This window comes from Calypte anna, chromosome 18, assembly GCF_003957555.1.
Source record: "Calypte anna isolate BGI_N300 chromosome 18, bCalAnn1_v1.p, whole genome shotgun sequence".
Classification (NCBI taxonomy): domain Eukaryota; kingdom Metazoa; phylum Chordata; class Aves; order Apodiformes; family Trochilidae; genus Calypte; species Calypte anna.
The window spans coordinates 4,814,711-4,830,384 of NC_044263.1; the positions used below are offsets into that span (position 1 = coordinate 4,814,711).

Here is a 15,674-nt window from a genome sequence, read left to right on the forward strand (position 1 = left end):
TCCCTGCCTCACTCCCCGGCTCCTCTTAAGAGCCCGGCAGCGCTTTGTGTACACGTGATGACAGCAGTGTCCATTACCCACTTTCTTCCTTAGACAAGCATAATATTAAAGCAGAGCTTATCGACACAAAGATGGGTTGCTGGCAGTTTGTGTCTTAATCTTTCAACACCTTAAATTGAAGTCTTAAATCTCTAATACATGCTGGTATAGTTTGCTAAGCAGCACGTGGGGGCCCAGTGTCTTTGAGCTGCCTCTTAGCCTGAGCTTGTCAATTGAAACACTGCAAAGCTCCCCCCTTTCTGCTTCCAAACACCTGCAGTGCATAAGCTGACCTTCAAAAAGCCTCAAAACCACTCCACTTAACCTGACCTTCTCCACATCCACCTGCTTTGCCAGCTTTCCAGTCCTCCACATGCAGAACAGGGGTCTGATGCAGTAAATACTCTCTTCTCTGCTCTGGACTTGCTCAAGAGTCACCCCAGTTGTTACCACCTTGAACTGACAAGTGAAGCTCCTGGCTGTAGAGAAACAGAGGTAGATTTGATTTTGCTGGCACAAAACAGAGCCAGAACAGTCATGAGGCTCCAGCACCATAGCAAGATCTTGGCCTTTACACCAATGCTGTAAAAGCAGAAACAGTCAAACAAGGTTATTCTCTAGACCAGTTCAGGAATTTGTTTCTCCTAAGTCCTCATTATCAATTTTGACTAAACAGCAGCCTCCTGAAACATGTTGAGTGGTTTATTCAGATTCTAAATAAAGGATCTTAGGAAACTGATCTTAGGAAAAAAAAAAAGTCATCCGAGAAAACCAAAATAAAATGGGAAGACAACAGCATTCACATCCCTAATTCAAAAAAGTTAATTTTTAACTGGGTCTCATTTTATTGTGAAATTTCCTCCTATGATCTGGGTTCTGATACCTAGCTGCATTCCTCATAACCCTGAGACTTGCCCACCTTATTCTGGCGAATCCACAGCCCCTCCAGGGCTTCTCAAACCGTATCTCTTGCAGAGGTCACAACCGCTGTTGCATTACCAATAGCTTGTAGCAGGAAACCAAAACTAAAAACAGCTGAGAGAAGGGAACTTTTGGTTAAAAGAAAAATGACCCACGGACTGGCAAGGCCCAGAACAGGAACTGTGTGAGCAGACACTGTTGCTGCAAGGACTCAAGCTGCTGCTGTGAGCCTGGTGGCTGCAGCCCACGGAGATCCACTGGTGACCAAGCAAACTCAGGTGCCGAGGCCATCCTCTCTGCCACAGTGCTCGCAGCACCGTGTGCTCCCAAGGCCTGCAGGGAGCAAGGCACCTCTAACAGAGCAGAGTGTTCTCAACCTTGCTGCTTTCAGTTTACTGTTTGGTAAATTTTCAGCTTCTTGTTTGGTAGTTCCTGATGGTTCTTGGCTTGTTTCCGTTTCTGGCAAGGCTCTTCCTTGTTCTCACCAGCAGCCAGTTTGTCCAACATGACAGCAGTCTCCTTCAGAAGCCTCATCTCCCGTTTTTCCTTCCGTTCCTCCATCTCTACTATGTCATCTGCAAACAAAGCCTTCAGAGGTGGGATCAGCTTCGGAATGGTCGCAAAGTCACCAAAACGTACCTGAAATATTTGAGACAGGAACACTGTGTGGTTTTTTTTTTTCCTTTTTCCTTTCCTGTCTCCTGCCTATTGAGGTGGCAGGGCTGTGCCCCTTCCCCCGTGCAGTACCCAGTACAGAGGAGCCCCCACCTCACTACTTCCAGCTGTGCTGACACTAGCAGGCAGGTCACCACTTTCAACCTTACAGAAGTCAGTTCACAGAACCCACAGGCCAAGGTACTTGCATTTTCTTTACATTCTTTACAAGAAATTATGGGGACACTGACCAAATTTTGATTTATTAGTGGCCTATTCTGACTGCTATGGCTGCATCTGATCCCATGGCAGCAGCTCTTGGCTCCTGGACATCTTTTGCAGCACACCAACTGAGCAGGGATGGAAGCAAAATTGGTTTTCTGATGGGAGAAGCATGCAGAAGAGGTGACGTGAGGCAAGTGCCCAGTGTGTTAAGAGTGGACTTCTGTTCTCAGAAAGCCATCAGCACCTGTCTAGTTCTGTGCCACCCAGTTGCCTGCTCCATCAGTGATGTCTGCTGCCAGCACCAACTGGAGTTCATTCAAAGATGACAACTCTTCAGGAGACAATGTATTGACAGAATGTTAAAAGGGGAGAATTTAATTCATGAGCAGCCATCCCAAAGCAACACTGAAAGCTTTCCACAGACTGGCTCAAAGCTCCCAAACATACCTTCATGTGATCAAATGCTATTCCAACCTTCTCACTGAAGTCTTCACTGAACAGTGGGATCTTGGCGTATCTCTGGCTGAAGTGATTGAGCATGATGAACTCTGCATTCATCTTCATACCAGTCTGGATTGCCTGGGAGGTTGTGCTGAAAAGGAACAGGAATGTGTCACACACAGGCTGGCTGGCACTCTCTCCCCCAAAGAGGGCAGGGCTGGCTGCTGGGCAGCTAAGGTCACATCACATCAGCAGCCAACACCAGACACTACCTAAGAGCTGCTGGGCACAAGGTGTCCCTGCTCCCTACAGCAAGCCCAGGCACCTCCTCCTCCAGCAATCAGCACTAGTGGCAAGTCTCTGACATCCAAACAACTCTGATTCCAGTAAAGGAGCTATAATTCGTTGGAGCTCTGCATTTAAGAGTCCCATAAGCTGAGGACGGGGACTTATCCAAACACTTGTCCCAGGGGCACAACAAGTGCAGCTCTCTTGCAGTGTATCTCACACCTAATCCCACTAAGTTGCCCTCAGGTTTCCCCCCCTTTGCTGGGGCTTTGAACTCTGTGGTTAGCTGGAAGGGTATGATGACCCTTCTGCCTCCTGAGCTGAGTCCTGAAGTGTGACCAAGCAGAAGACCTTTTGTTTGGACTGGTCTATTTGTAGAGTCCACTTCAAAAGCTTTTCCCCTCTCTCTTTGGGATTGTTTGGAGGAGATACAAGAGTTACAGAGCTGGTTCAAGCAATACACCATTCTTGGTGCTGAAGAGCTCTACAGACACCAGAACTATCTACAGGACTTGGGTCCTTCACCACCAGCTTCAAGGACAAAGCTCAGCTCCACATCTTCACCTGTCTAATAGTGATAGCAGAGTACACCCTACCTGTGTGTCTTCTCTATTGCTTCTTTTTCCATGCCATCTTCCAGTGTTGCTTCATGGATCAGCAGGGTAGCATTCTTTCCTGGATAAATAATCATGCATTCAGTTGAACACAGACTGGCCCACCTGCCTCCATGAACTTTCACTTCCCCCCTCAGCCCCTCTGTATTGCAGACAGGGGATTGGGAATGCTCACTTCAGGTGGAGACCTTTCTCCAAGAGATCCTCAAGCTGTGTTTTTGTCACCTACCCATTTGTACTAAGGCCACGCAGGGCATCGTGTCACCAGAATAGACTACTTTCCAGCCAGATTTGTGGATCATTGAACATGCAAAAGCATTTTTACAGTGCTGGACTTCACAAGTCTGAAACTGAACAAAGATATAAGTGTTAGACCTCGGGTTCCCTTTTGCCCCTCATAGCAACTGCCCCTTCCAGCTCGTGAGCTTACCTCAGCCAAGTCATAGTTCTCTAACAGAGAACTGAAAAACCATTTGGCTTTAGGTTTGATGTTCTCACAGCCTTTCACAAGAGACTGGGAAGTAATCATTCTGTGAGGGAGGGGAGAAGAGACAGCTGAGGACAGGTACAAAGTAAAACCTGATCTTATCTTTAAGTAGCCCGTTTCTCTTATTTCTCCTTTTCGGGGCTTTACAAGCAAAACAATTTTTTGCACCCATCTGTTTTTCCCCTTGTTTTCAGTAACTCATCCAATCACTTCTTCCCCACTGTCAAATGCTCTCTCTTCCAGGAATCTTTTTTCACTTTCCCAATTCTCCTTTCCTAAGCAAAAGGAAAGCCTGCATGTAAGCCTCTATTCAGTAGCAAACTGCACACTCTATTTCTATACCCAGTGGAAGGAGTCAGTCACCTTCAGAGACCCAGTGGGGGGAATGAACAGTGGTTGGCCTTGAATAAGGAAACAGCAAGGATGTTTCTCCACATACCACACACAACTCACTTGATGTCTCCAAGAATCTCTTCACAGTGGCTGTGGTACTCGTGTAGCCAAGGCATGATCTGTTCAGGAGCTACCAGGAACAGAGGGCTGAAAGCCTGACCAAGGGCTGCCTGGAAAGGCAAAGAGTTAGGGGCGAGGAATCAGTACTGGGAACACACCAAATCAGAGAGCAACAACACCCAGGAAAACTCTGGTGCCCTTCCACTACTCAGAAGTTCCCCTCCCTCACTCCACAGCAAGTTTAGGAGCAGTGAAACAACAACACTACTTACAAAAGCTCTCCGCCTCTCCATCAGGATGTTCAACAAGCCCTGCAAAAGGAAGAAACATGCCATGAAGTTGGAGTCAGAAATACCTGGGGTGGCAACTGTATCACCACAACTCAGCAAGCTACAGTTTTTGGAAATCCTATAGATAAAAATAAGATTACTTCTTTTCCAACAACTGCAAGTTGCCAAGCTGCTGTAACACTGTAACTGCTCACACCCCAAGCTGGTAAGCAGCAGCCCCAAACAAATGTCCCACAGCCCTCCCTTTAAAAGCAGACACAGCAGCACCGGGAAGAGTGGGGAGCAGAAAGTCTTCATGCAATATCTTAGTCCCAGCCTGGTTCCCAGACAGCAGCTCAGCAAACAGCATGCCCAGCTCAGGCCCAATCTAGAACAGACCAAGGGGTCCTGCTCTGAGAATTTACTGTAAAGCACTCAAGGAAGTTGAGTTGGACACACCTAAACTTGGGATAGTCCCAAGTCTGCAGGGAACCATGACAGGGAGCAGGAATTAGTAACAGAGATTCTGTAGGGAACACAGAGGGGAACTGCACCACTAACAACAGCAGGGCAGCCTCCATCTCCTGCAGCTACATCAGAATGCTAAAGAGCAGAATATGTCTGCAGGGCCCCTTCTCCTGCAACAGCCTCACCCTACCGAGTGGTGATCCGTGTGCATGTGAGACACAAACACAGCCAGGAGGTTACACAGCACTTGGTCCACTCGCTCTCCATAGTGGCGACAGAGCTGTCCAAATGTTCCTTCCCCACAGTCCAGCAGCAGGGATCGGGTAGAGCTGACAAGACAAGTGACAAACATTTAGCAGCCACTGGATGAGCTCTGAGCGGGGCCCTTTCAGAGGGGGAGGATCTTTTGGGTTGGAAGGCCTCAGTGCTCTGCACCTCTAAACACTGCTCCAGTTCTGCTATCATGGCTTTAAAAAGGCTGCTGTGTCTGCACAGCTCATTCTGGTCTTGGGTAGGAGCAGAACACACCTTGGGGGAGACAGCAAAATGAATGATGACAGAAAATGTTATGTTTGCCATTCCAGGGGGTTCTCAAGCCTCCCCCATCCACAGACAGATGCCTGAAGCTGAAGTCCTACAGACTCCACAGTGGGGGCATTCTGCCTGTTCCATCAACACACTGCTCAAAGGAGCCCTCCTGAGACACTGAGCCTCTCCCTCCCAGCAGGATGCCCAGCACTGGGATTTACCTGGTATTTACCAGGGTGGAACTGACATTCCGGATTTTCATTGGAATTGCAGATCCTGTTCCCAAGAACACAATTTCAGGATAAGCAGCTACATCTCCTGGATAAAACAGACAACAGGGTCTTATGAATACATACAATCCAGATACTGCCCAGTCAGGCACCATTCAGTTCGACAGCCCAGGAACTCCAGAGCCCACATGCATTTTTTCCCCACCCTCAGCCTGTGGCTTTCCCACAGCAGCAAGGATGAGAAGGGAAGACGAAATATGCTCCACCAAGAGCAAACATCACTGTGCAGAACTCTGCTCTGAGCAGGACTCTGCTCACAGCCCACGACAGAGCTGGAAGGTCAAGAAGGACCTGGCTGCTGTCCTACAGGGCCTTGACTCCCCCCAGGATGAGGGTCCAGACAGTGAGTCAGCAATGCTGTGTCCTGCCATGGAAGTCTCATTTCCAGTAGGAAAACTGAAATGCAGAGGACAGTGCCCCACAGGGAGATGGTTCTACAGCCAAATTTCTCCCATACACAGGGACTACACTGTGGCTGCTATCACAGCATTCAACATGAGTTCTGGTTGACTCAGAAAAGTAACCCATGGATGGTCTCCAATTGCTCCCATCCCCAAACCCAGCAGCTTTAGATAACCAGACACACAAGGCTGCCTAACTCCAGCTGAAACAAGCTGACTCAGTTCATGCCTGTCCTGTGCACAGCCCCAGGAGTGAGGAGCACCTCAGGCAGGAGGAAAAGTGCACAGTCACAGCTTTGCCTGGGCTATGAAGCAGTGGGTCAGCAGCACCTCCCACTTCCTGTTAATTACACTAACTCAAGACATGGTGTGATCCTGACCTGGTACAGCAGGCAGGCTCTCTTTGCACTCCTTCACACGAGCCTGGAAGTCAGGGAGCTCCAAGGCTTCACTCACAAATGCATCATGATCACAAGTAGTCACAGCATCTCTGAAAGAACAGGATGGGGCAGAGTAGGAACACAGAAGACAGCACTTTTCAAAGCAAAGTGCCAAATTACTGTGCAAAACAGCCTTAAATAAAGGGCCAAATGCTCCTTTCAAGTTTGGTTTTGAGGGGTGAGGGATGATACATCCATGAGCATGGTGTGTGCCAAAAAGCCCTGGTTGGGCTTAGCTACACCACAGAAATCATCTCCTGGAAAAGCACTATGTTCCCCCACACTGCCCAGAGCCAGAGAGCTGTCAGACACTAGAGGGCACCACAAGACAGCTCGGAGACTCCTGGAAGGGGAACAACAACCCAAAAGGGCTTCAGACACTACTCAAAAGCATAAGAGACCTGTCTACAGGCCTTCAGACACCCTAAGCAGAGAAACTTAAACTCTACTTGGCATCTGTGTCCTCCTGTTCTGCCCAACAGAGCCAGAAATTTGAGCCATGGCAAGGGTTCTCTACCTGTAAGGTCCTCAAGGAACAGCTTCACCCACTTGCCCACAAAGCAAGAACCAGTGGAGATGCCTGCACCTGTTTGACCACCTGGGGATTTCAGCTCTGATACCATTCTGATACCAGAAAGCCTGATAAGACTTCCACCAGACACCCCAAAAAGTCTCTCCCTGCCACAGCCATGGTTGGGTGCACAGCATATGAGGTCAAAGGAAAGGACAGAGAAGCACATGAGGTTGCAAAAAAGGGACAGAAACAACACTCCAAACTGCTGGCCAGGTGATGTTCTCAGTGGTTCACTCACCCATGTCCCCACATCCTGTCTGAGACTTTCAGGGACAGGGACACAGCCCTCAAGCCACAGCTGATAGCTTGGCAGCTACCCCAGCAGAGCCAGCACTAAAGATCTGCAGAGGATGAGGGCACAATGTCCTCCCTCAGTGCAGACTCACACTGAAAAGCTGATTCAAGCCAACACCCAGAAACTGGGAACCCAAGGATACCCACTGACCTCTGCCACTCCTGTTGGGGTCTGAAGTGGTATTTCAGGAGGCACTCTCCTCTCACGATGGGCACTTTACACACAGCCTCCTCTTCCTACAGAGAGGAGAATTAAACAGATTCTTTGTGCAGAGTATGAGGTACACAGGCAAGAGCCCGTTGCCTACCTTGCTCTGGTAGGTGGTGAGCAGAGGGAAGATCTCAGGGTGGATGAGGTTCAGCTGGGTTTGAATCTTGTAGCTGCGTGGGTTGTGCACTGCAGAAGAGTTCTCATTGAGCACCAAGTGCTGAGTTCCAGGTCCAAATCTGTAAGAGGACAATAAAACACACAACAGCTTCAGACCCAGGTTAGAGTTGGGCACACAAGCACTTCGAGCCATTAGCTCAAACTTCACCTGAGCCAGCAGAGCCCTGCTGCCAGCCAGCAGCTCTTTCTACTCCAGTGAAAGCACTGGCACCACCAGAAGATGCTGCTGCCCAGCACTGACATCAGCTGAAGCTGTCAGGAGGTCCCCTACCTTTCCATCCACTGCTGGTAACGGCTGTCTCCAAGCACTGACTCAGGAGTCATGTGAATAACCAGGGCCACCCTGTCCCCAGCAAGTCCCTCCTGGTACCTGGGGCACATTCAAACACAGAACACTTGAGCTCCAGTCCTCCCTCACCTTGGCATCCCCACCCCTGCCCAGGTGCTCCCAGAGATGCCCGCCCAGCAGCAGGCAGAGCACAGCTCTTAACAGCACAGCCCAGGACTCCCCAAGGCTCCACCAGGCTCAAGCCTGCCATTTCCTATCACCTCCACTCTTCTCCCAAGGGCAGTTCCTCTCCTCCTTGAGAAACAACATCTGCAGAGTCTTTCAGAAACCCCAATGCCACAGAGCAAGCCCCACAGAGATGTTACCTGCAGTCCAGGGAGGTGGCAGTCTCTGAACTGCTGCCCACCAAGACACCAGTGCACATTCCCTTCCCTGAAGGCTTGAGGGAAGCCCAGGCTGTCCCAGCTCCAGGGGCCCTGCACAGGTCTGCCTTGCCCAGAAGGCTCAAAATGCACCACCAGTCCTTTCCTACATCCCTAGCTCCCTAACAGGGCCAAACAGCTCAGACATCAGCCTCGAGAACCAACACACCCAGAATAAAACCTCTCTGCCAGAGCTCAGCACAGGTCTCTTCTCCCAAAGACTCCAGGTCCCCAGCTCCATTACCTTTGGAAGTTTTGGTTTTCACAGATGGCATCCACAAAGCCCTGGTGAGGACACTCCAGCACAATGAACACAGGGCCAGGGTCAGCAGGGGTGCAGAGTTCTTCAGGAAAGAGCTGCAGGCAGACACACAAAGATGACACCACTGCCAAGCTGCAAGTGCAGCCCCTTGCACGGTTCTGTCCCATTCTTGGCAGCCCCAGCAGGAGCTCCAGCACAGCTCCTGAGCCCTCTCTGCTCTCAGTGCACAAGTTCACATTTTGCTGTGTAACAACAAATCCCAACCCTGGTCTCAGAGCAAACCACAGGTTGAGATAAGGAAGGGAATGTTGTCACCTTCTAGGTTCAGATGGTTGTAAAAGCTTAAGAAAAAAAGTTTTGTGAAATTCTTGTTGCACAAAAAAAAGTGAATCCCTCCTCCCAGACAGGATTTGCATTACAGACCAGCTGGGACATGGCCTCCTGTGACTGCATCAGTTTCGGGAAGGGGAGATGAAGAAATTCTGACCAACTGCAGACATGCAGCACACTCACAAATGAACTCATTTCAGACCCTGCTTCTCTCCTCATACCCCTACACAGCCCCAGACACACTCCTCACAGGAGCCACATCCACTTCTTGGGGCTGTAAGAACAACCACTGACCAAAAGTATCTCAAACCCAACAGCCAGCCTCTTGGCAGAGATGAGAGGGAACAGGCAGACAACCATTATCCACCCTTGCCTCAAGAATGGGTGTTAACACCAACACAATCTGTCTCAGTACCTATTGGTGGGCAGAACAGATTGTGACCCGAGGAGCCCAGAGAAAGAGGGAGGACAGCAGAAAGCACACATGCATCTTACCTCTCTGCCTTCAAAAGTTATGCTCTCTCCATTTTTCAGAGCTGTAATTATGGGCAGAATGGCTGGAGTTCCCCTGAAAAAAAGGCCATAGAAATATTAGGTGGCCACCATCAGCAGGCCTGGTGTTGCCCCATCCCCCAGCCTGGGATCTTGCACTCACACTGGCAGGCCCATCTCCTGTGCTTTAGCTGCTAGGAATTTTCCCTTCTTTGGGTGAATCTGAAGAAAGTTAAATAAAACAGAATTATCAGCCAAATAAAGAGGGCCAGGAAACAAGATCTACATCTTAAGTGTTCCCCTACAACCCAGGAGAATTTTTTTTTCAACTTTTCAGTTCTACAGCCACTGATCTAATTAGCCCCCAAAAAACTTTTCCTAGATTTTCTGGTTTCCAAGATCATACTGCTGCTTCTTGCTCCCTTCCTCAGTCAAGTCAGGAGGACAGACCTCCTTCCTGTAAGCACCAAGCAAGAATAAAACCTGTATATACTTAACTGGCTGCTCTAACAATGACTTCTAGAAAAATGTCCCTATTATTTACCCATTCCTCCCCATGCTGCAGTTGCTCTGACCTTTGACAAGTAAAATCACAAAATAGCTTCAAAGTCCTGCTTGAAAATGTTACCCCCAGTGAAGTCTGCTCAGCAAGATGAAGTGTCCTAACAACAATAGGAAACATTTTTTTTTACACAGACAGAGGTCAAATGGTGGAACAGGCTTCCTGGGGAGGTGGTTGATGCCTCAAGCCTGGCAGTGTTCAACAGGTGTTTGGAAAATGCCCTTAACAACACACTTAGCTGTCAGTCAGCCCTGATGCACTCAGGCAGCTGGACTGGATGATCATTGCAGGTCTCTTCCAACTGAAATATTCTACTCTACACACATTTAGAGATCTTTGTGTCCCAGCTTACTTTACAAAGGAAAGCCATCACCAGATCAGGATGATTGCTTGCAGCCTTCTGCTCACCACCTGGGAAAGAAAAACTACTCAGTATCACCACTTTCTTAAAGCCCAAACATACCAGTGTTTGCTAAAGCAGTAACACAAACATCATCCAACCAGCCTGGAGCCCAGGAGCAACAGGTTACAAGTACCTGAGGCCAGAGGGCCCAGAGTTTCAGCTCTGAGAAACCAAAATACAGCCCAAGACTGAAAAATAATAAACCCCAACATCCACTTAGAATTAAACTGCAAAGGCTAGGACACCTGCTCTAACCAGGGGCAAACTACTACAGGGACTAATCACACTCCAAGTAAGAACCTTGTCTGATTTCTAAGCCTTATTAGTAATGCATTGATTTCCAATGAATCAGAACTCATTCTGCCCTATGTAATATTTCAGCTGAGCTTCCCTACAGGGAGCAAATGGGTTGGAGAGAAAATGCCTATCCACAATAATCTGATTTAAGCTAAAGAAGTTATTACATTTTTTCACCTGTTTTCTTTGGGCTTTGTTTTTCCTTGCTCCCCTCCACGTTCTGCTGTGCAGCTCTTGGGGATCCAGGCCCTGTGTCCCTCTTAGGGCTACCTTGAGTTGACACTCCAGGACTCTGAGGTGATGTACTTTCAGTAGCCAGAGGTTTTCCTGTCCCAAATCCAATAAAACCAGACAAATATCACTTGAGAAGAAGGGACAGATAAGAAAAGCATGAGTAGCATTCCCTCTTCCATGACAGTCATGTTTAAACTGCAACAGAATACAGAGCTCCTCCCCCCAGTCTGACTTCTGCTTGCATACTCCACTTATTTCAGGAGCCATCAACCATCCAAGTCCTTCATATTCTCTCAAAACTGTTAAATTCTGTCACCTCTCTGCCTGTACTCTGAGCACGACAGTTTCCAGCTGTAAGAAAACTCAACTGATTCTCAAAGCCAAATCCAGGGATGTTTCACAGCCCCACCCAGAAGAACAATCCAAGGCCCTGACTCAGCAGGTCTTGTTTCTTTGAAATAGATCTTGCTCATCAGAACTAACAGGCACATTAATAAACCTCTGCTTACTCAGGCTTGCAAACAGAGGCCTCTCCTTTAACCCCCTGAGGCACAGCTACTGAACAAGTGCTGCTGCCCTCTGACCACATCATCATATTCTCACCTGTCAGAGGTATTTGCAAGACTGTCATTGTCTCATCCTTATATTCAGGCTCTGTGTGCAACTGCACAGCTGAAGAGAGATCAGAAATCAGCAAAGTGAACAGAAGAGATTCACACACCAGAGGAATTTAAATCAGCAAAATATCTTCCTTAAAAAAAAACCAACACCAAAACAACAAACCACCTGCTGAATTGCCCCTTCCCTTTCTCTGCCCACCTGTAAAAATCAATCAACAAGTGAAGTTCTTAAATGCCCACCCACAGAAAGAGTCCATGATACCACAATTAGCAAGTGCCTCCTGAGTGCTTCAGCACTGCCTGGCAGCAGCCTACCACCAATAGCTGGAAACTGCTTTTCTTCCAAGCAGTTCCTGGGCTGGATTTGATCAGTTTAAATGTTTAAAACTGATCTGAACTAGAGGCATTTTTTTTCAACTGCTAAAACAACAAGAAGTTCCAAGTTCAGATTCACTCCCCTTGCTGACTGACTGACATACCTAAATCCATCCTCTTTAGGGGCCCAGGGAAGAGTCGAATTGCTTTGAGGTAGTTTTGCTGGAAAAGAGACAGGGATTTCAGGAGTTACAGTCACTGTCAGGAAATCAAAGGCTCAAAGCCCAGTGAGGGAAAATGGAACAGCACAGAAACAGCCAGAAAACACTGGGCAGGTGTCCTGCCTCTGGTAGGCATTACTCATTTAGAAAGGGAAAGGAAAATAAAAAAACCCACTCTCCCCATCTCTTCCCTCAATTTAATCAGCCAGCACAGACTGCAAGGAACTAAAACTATGCTGAGATTAGAAATATTCAGCCTAGAGACAACATTAGGCTTGCAAAGATCCCTTCAGGCAGGAGGTCAGAGACTCAGTTTCTATTAAAGGGAAATGGGGAGAGAACAGACAAGAGAACACAGGACACCCTTTGCCAAGACATGATTTACCAGAATATGAGCTGAAAAGGCATTTTAAGGAGCAGAAGACTCTGATGCTGTCTTGTAACTGAAGAGGTTTGCTTTTTAAAGGCAGTCCTTCTGGCAGAATCTTTGGGCTGGCACTAACTCAGACCAGCATTTTACACCTGAACAAGGAGTGATTCATTCCTCTGCTGCCAGCTCCCCAGCTCCAAGAAAAGCTTTAACATCTGAAGGGGTCACTCTCCCATCTGCAAGTGTTCCCTACTCACCAGCTTTGGTGGCCCCAGGAACACACACCTCTGAAGCCCCATAGCCTTTAATGTGAGAATCATACCTAAAAGAAAGCAGAGAAACAACTTTCACACAGCCCCACTAAATTCACTGGGGGATTACACAGGAAAGAGCCTTCCCAACGACCAGGGCTACTGCATCTTCCCATGAAGGCCAGAACTTAACTCAGATCCAAATTCAGTTTTGCCTCAGCTTTGTGGCATTTTCAACCATAAAGAGAATACCTGTAATTTGGAACAAGTTACCTGAACAGATTACTAACATCCTCCTCTCTTGAAAATTTCCAGAAGTTTGAAAGACAAATCCCAAGCAATCTGTTCTAATCCCACCCAGCTCTGAGGGCAGGAGCAGGCCAGAAATTTCTGTAGGTCCCTTTGAACTCCCATTACCCGGACTCACAAATAGCTCCCTGCTGACAGTGCAGCTCTGCTAAAGCCTCATCCTCCAGCTTTGGGGCAGCCAAAGCCCTATGAGCAGGGGAACCACCGCCACCGCCTCCTCCTTCCTCACGTGTCCTCACGCCCTGCGGCAGAGCCCACACTGCGCCTGGAAGCCCCGCAGAGCCGCTCCCACACCGCCCTTTCCTTCCTCCCGTGCCAGACAGACCCCACCCCACTCCCACCCCCATTCCCCCCCCGGGGCAGGATGCAAACGGAGGCCGCGGGCCCCAGACCTGCAGCCGAATCTGGCGAGAGGAGCCGGTATCAGCCCGGGACCGCCCCGCCAGGCCCCCTACTTACCTGGCAGCCCCCCGACGTTGGCCCAGGCCACCCGGCTGAGGAAGATGCTGTCCAGGTGGGAGATCTTCAGCCTGAGGGGCGAGATTAGGACGGGTGGGAGTGAGCAGGAGCAGAGGCGGCCCCGGGGAGGGCAACCGGAGCGGCCTCTCCCACTTACTTGTGCTCCTGCATGGCCCGCTGCGTGCCCTCGCCGCAGTTGAAGAGATACCTGAGGGAAAGAGAGGTCAGATCAGGCCGGGCCGGGGCGCTCAGGCGCGCACGGAGCATCCCGGCACTCACCGGTTAAACTCGGAGAACACGTAGACGGAGGCGCCGGCGTCGCGGCTCCCGGCCGCCACCACCTGCACGTAGACGGTGTTGGGCCCCGCCAGGCCCGTGCCCGCGCTCCGCCGCCGCTCTCGGGCCCAGAGGTGCCGCGGGACATCCTTGGGCCGCCGCCCCGGTCGCGCCGCTGCGGAGGCCTCGGCCATGGCGCCCCCGGGGCCGCTCCGGCACCGCGCGACCAGCGCCACCCGCAACGCGCGCGCCTGGGCCCACATCCGCGCGCCTCGCCCCGCCCCCCGCCAATAGGCTCTCGGCGGCCCCGCCCAGCCACGTGACGCGAGCCAGCCAATGGGAAACGAGAAGCACGTCCGGGCCAACCGCCTCTGGGGAGCTCCACCGGGAACCTGCTCGGCCACCGTCCGATCTCACGTGACGCGGTTTATCCAATCGGAAGTGCCCCGCCCCGCCGCTCAGCGGCCTCTCAGCTCAGCGTGCCTAGCAACCGGTATGCCTAGCAACCGCCGGGCCTAGCAACCGGTGTGCCTAGCAACCGGTGTGCCTAGCAACCACCGGGCCTAGCAACCGCCAGGCCTAGCAACCGGTGTGCCTAGCAACCAACCGCGACGCCTGGCAACAACCCCTGAACCCAGCAACCACCTCCATTCCCGGCAACAAACCCCTGTGCCCAGCAACAATCCCTGTGGCCAGAAACTGACCCATGCCCAGCAACAACCCCCATGCCTAGCAACAACCCCAGTGCCCAGCAACAACCCCCATACCCAGAAACCACCCCCATTCCTGGCAACAAACCCCATGCCTGGCAGCAAACCTCTTCCCAGACCCCTCCATTCTGCCCCCATCCCTGGTGGGACCCCAGGCCACCCCAGGCCCTGCCTCCCCCTGCTGCAGCCCCCCCCCCCGGCTGAGCCTCCATGCCCAGGGACTGCAGGGCCTTTGGCAGTCCCAGCCTAGCCCGTGGGTGAGGGGATCCGGGGGGGCCGGTGGCTCCTGGGAAGATATGAGGAGGAGATGATCAAACAGGCACTGTGTGAGGGGGCTGGGTCAGGGCTGCACAGTCCCTCTCCTCGGGAGCTGTCAGGGCCGGGCTGGATAAAGCCCTGAGGACTCTGGTTTGAGCTGGGAGCTGACCCAGCTTGGAGCAGGAGGTTGGGACCTCCCCAGGTCCCTCCGAGCCCCGATTGCCCTTTGAATCCATACTGCTCACCAGCTCCTCATCCATACGAGTTTTGTTCAAGCCCTGTTTAGAAATTCAGGACAATCCAAGCCACAGATCTGTTTATTTATGAACTCTCTTAACCCACTCTCAGTTCCCTTGGGCTTGTTGTTTGCTTCAAAAAGAACCACAAAATTTCCCTGTAACCAGAATACCCCAATGTAAACAACCCTAATCATCAATATCCCTTTTTTCCCTTACTTCCAAAGGCAAACCTTATCTTCCTCAGTGCTTTGCTTTCCAAACACTGTCTGTCTTTATTCTTACTGCCAATGATCTTCCCTATCTTTTCCAGAGATCCAAGCAAGCACTTTGCATGGGACCTGTCCAAACCTCCAGATCTCACCGTGGCTGTTTACAGCTTTTCTGTCAGCCCTTCTTCAAATCTAGTATTCATTTACCATCTCTCCTGACTCCCTTCTCTTCATGCAATAGCTCAAATAAGCATGGGATCTTTCCTTGGGTTTCACCCCCTTCTGGATGAAATAAAGAGTTTGTTCCATTTCATGGCAAACTCTTTGTTCATGCACGTTTTACACGTTACAGCCCTGCAGCACTCACTGCAC

General features: G+C 50.3%; 1 protein-coding gene across 1 annotated transcript; it reads right to left on the minus strand.

The window, feature by feature from the left end:
* Window positions 1–847: 847 nt before the first annotated feature.
* On the minus strand, window positions 848–14,080 carry ELAC2 (elaC ribonuclease Z 2). The gene is made up of 24 exons (XM_030461931.1): window positions 13,890–14,080; window positions 13,768–13,818; window positions 13,611–13,681; window positions 12,849–12,913; window positions 12,165–12,222; window positions 11,669–11,737; window positions 11,009–11,158; window positions 10,484–10,542; window positions 9,733–9,791; window positions 9,573–9,645; window positions 8,730–8,842; window positions 8,046–8,144; window positions 7,695–7,833; window positions 7,538–7,623; window positions 6,459–6,568; window positions 5,609–5,705; window positions 5,050–5,188; window positions 4,395–4,433; window positions 4,123–4,232; window positions 3,613–3,712; window positions 3,412–3,532; window positions 3,165–3,243; window positions 2,287–2,431; window positions 848–1,599 (listed from the first exon to the last, which is right to left on the minus strand). Exons 1-24 carry the CDS (start codon window positions 14,078–14,080, stop codon window positions 1,348–1,350), a joined length of 2,475 nt encoding a protein of 824 aa, XP_030317791.1. The 3' UTR covers window positions 848–1,347.
* Window positions 14,081–15,674: the final 1,594 nt, after the last annotated feature.

What these genes read in the sequence shown, in the direction of transcription:
- ELAC2 (XM_030461931.1), bottom strand. Translation starts at nt 14,080, where the DNA reads ATGGCCGAGGCCTCCGCAGCGGCGCGACCGGGGCGGCGGCCCAAGGAT. An exon ending in CGGGCCATGCAGGAGCACAA is followed by an intron (nt 13,682 to 13,767) that starts GTAAGTGGGAGA and finishes CTCGCCCCTCAG; the next exon opens with GCTGAAGATCTCCCACCTGG. An exon ending in CTTGCAAATACCTCTGACAG is followed by an intron (nt 11,159 to 11,668) that starts GTGAGAATATGA and finishes GATTTGGGACAG; the next exon opens with GAAAACCTCTGGCTACTGAA.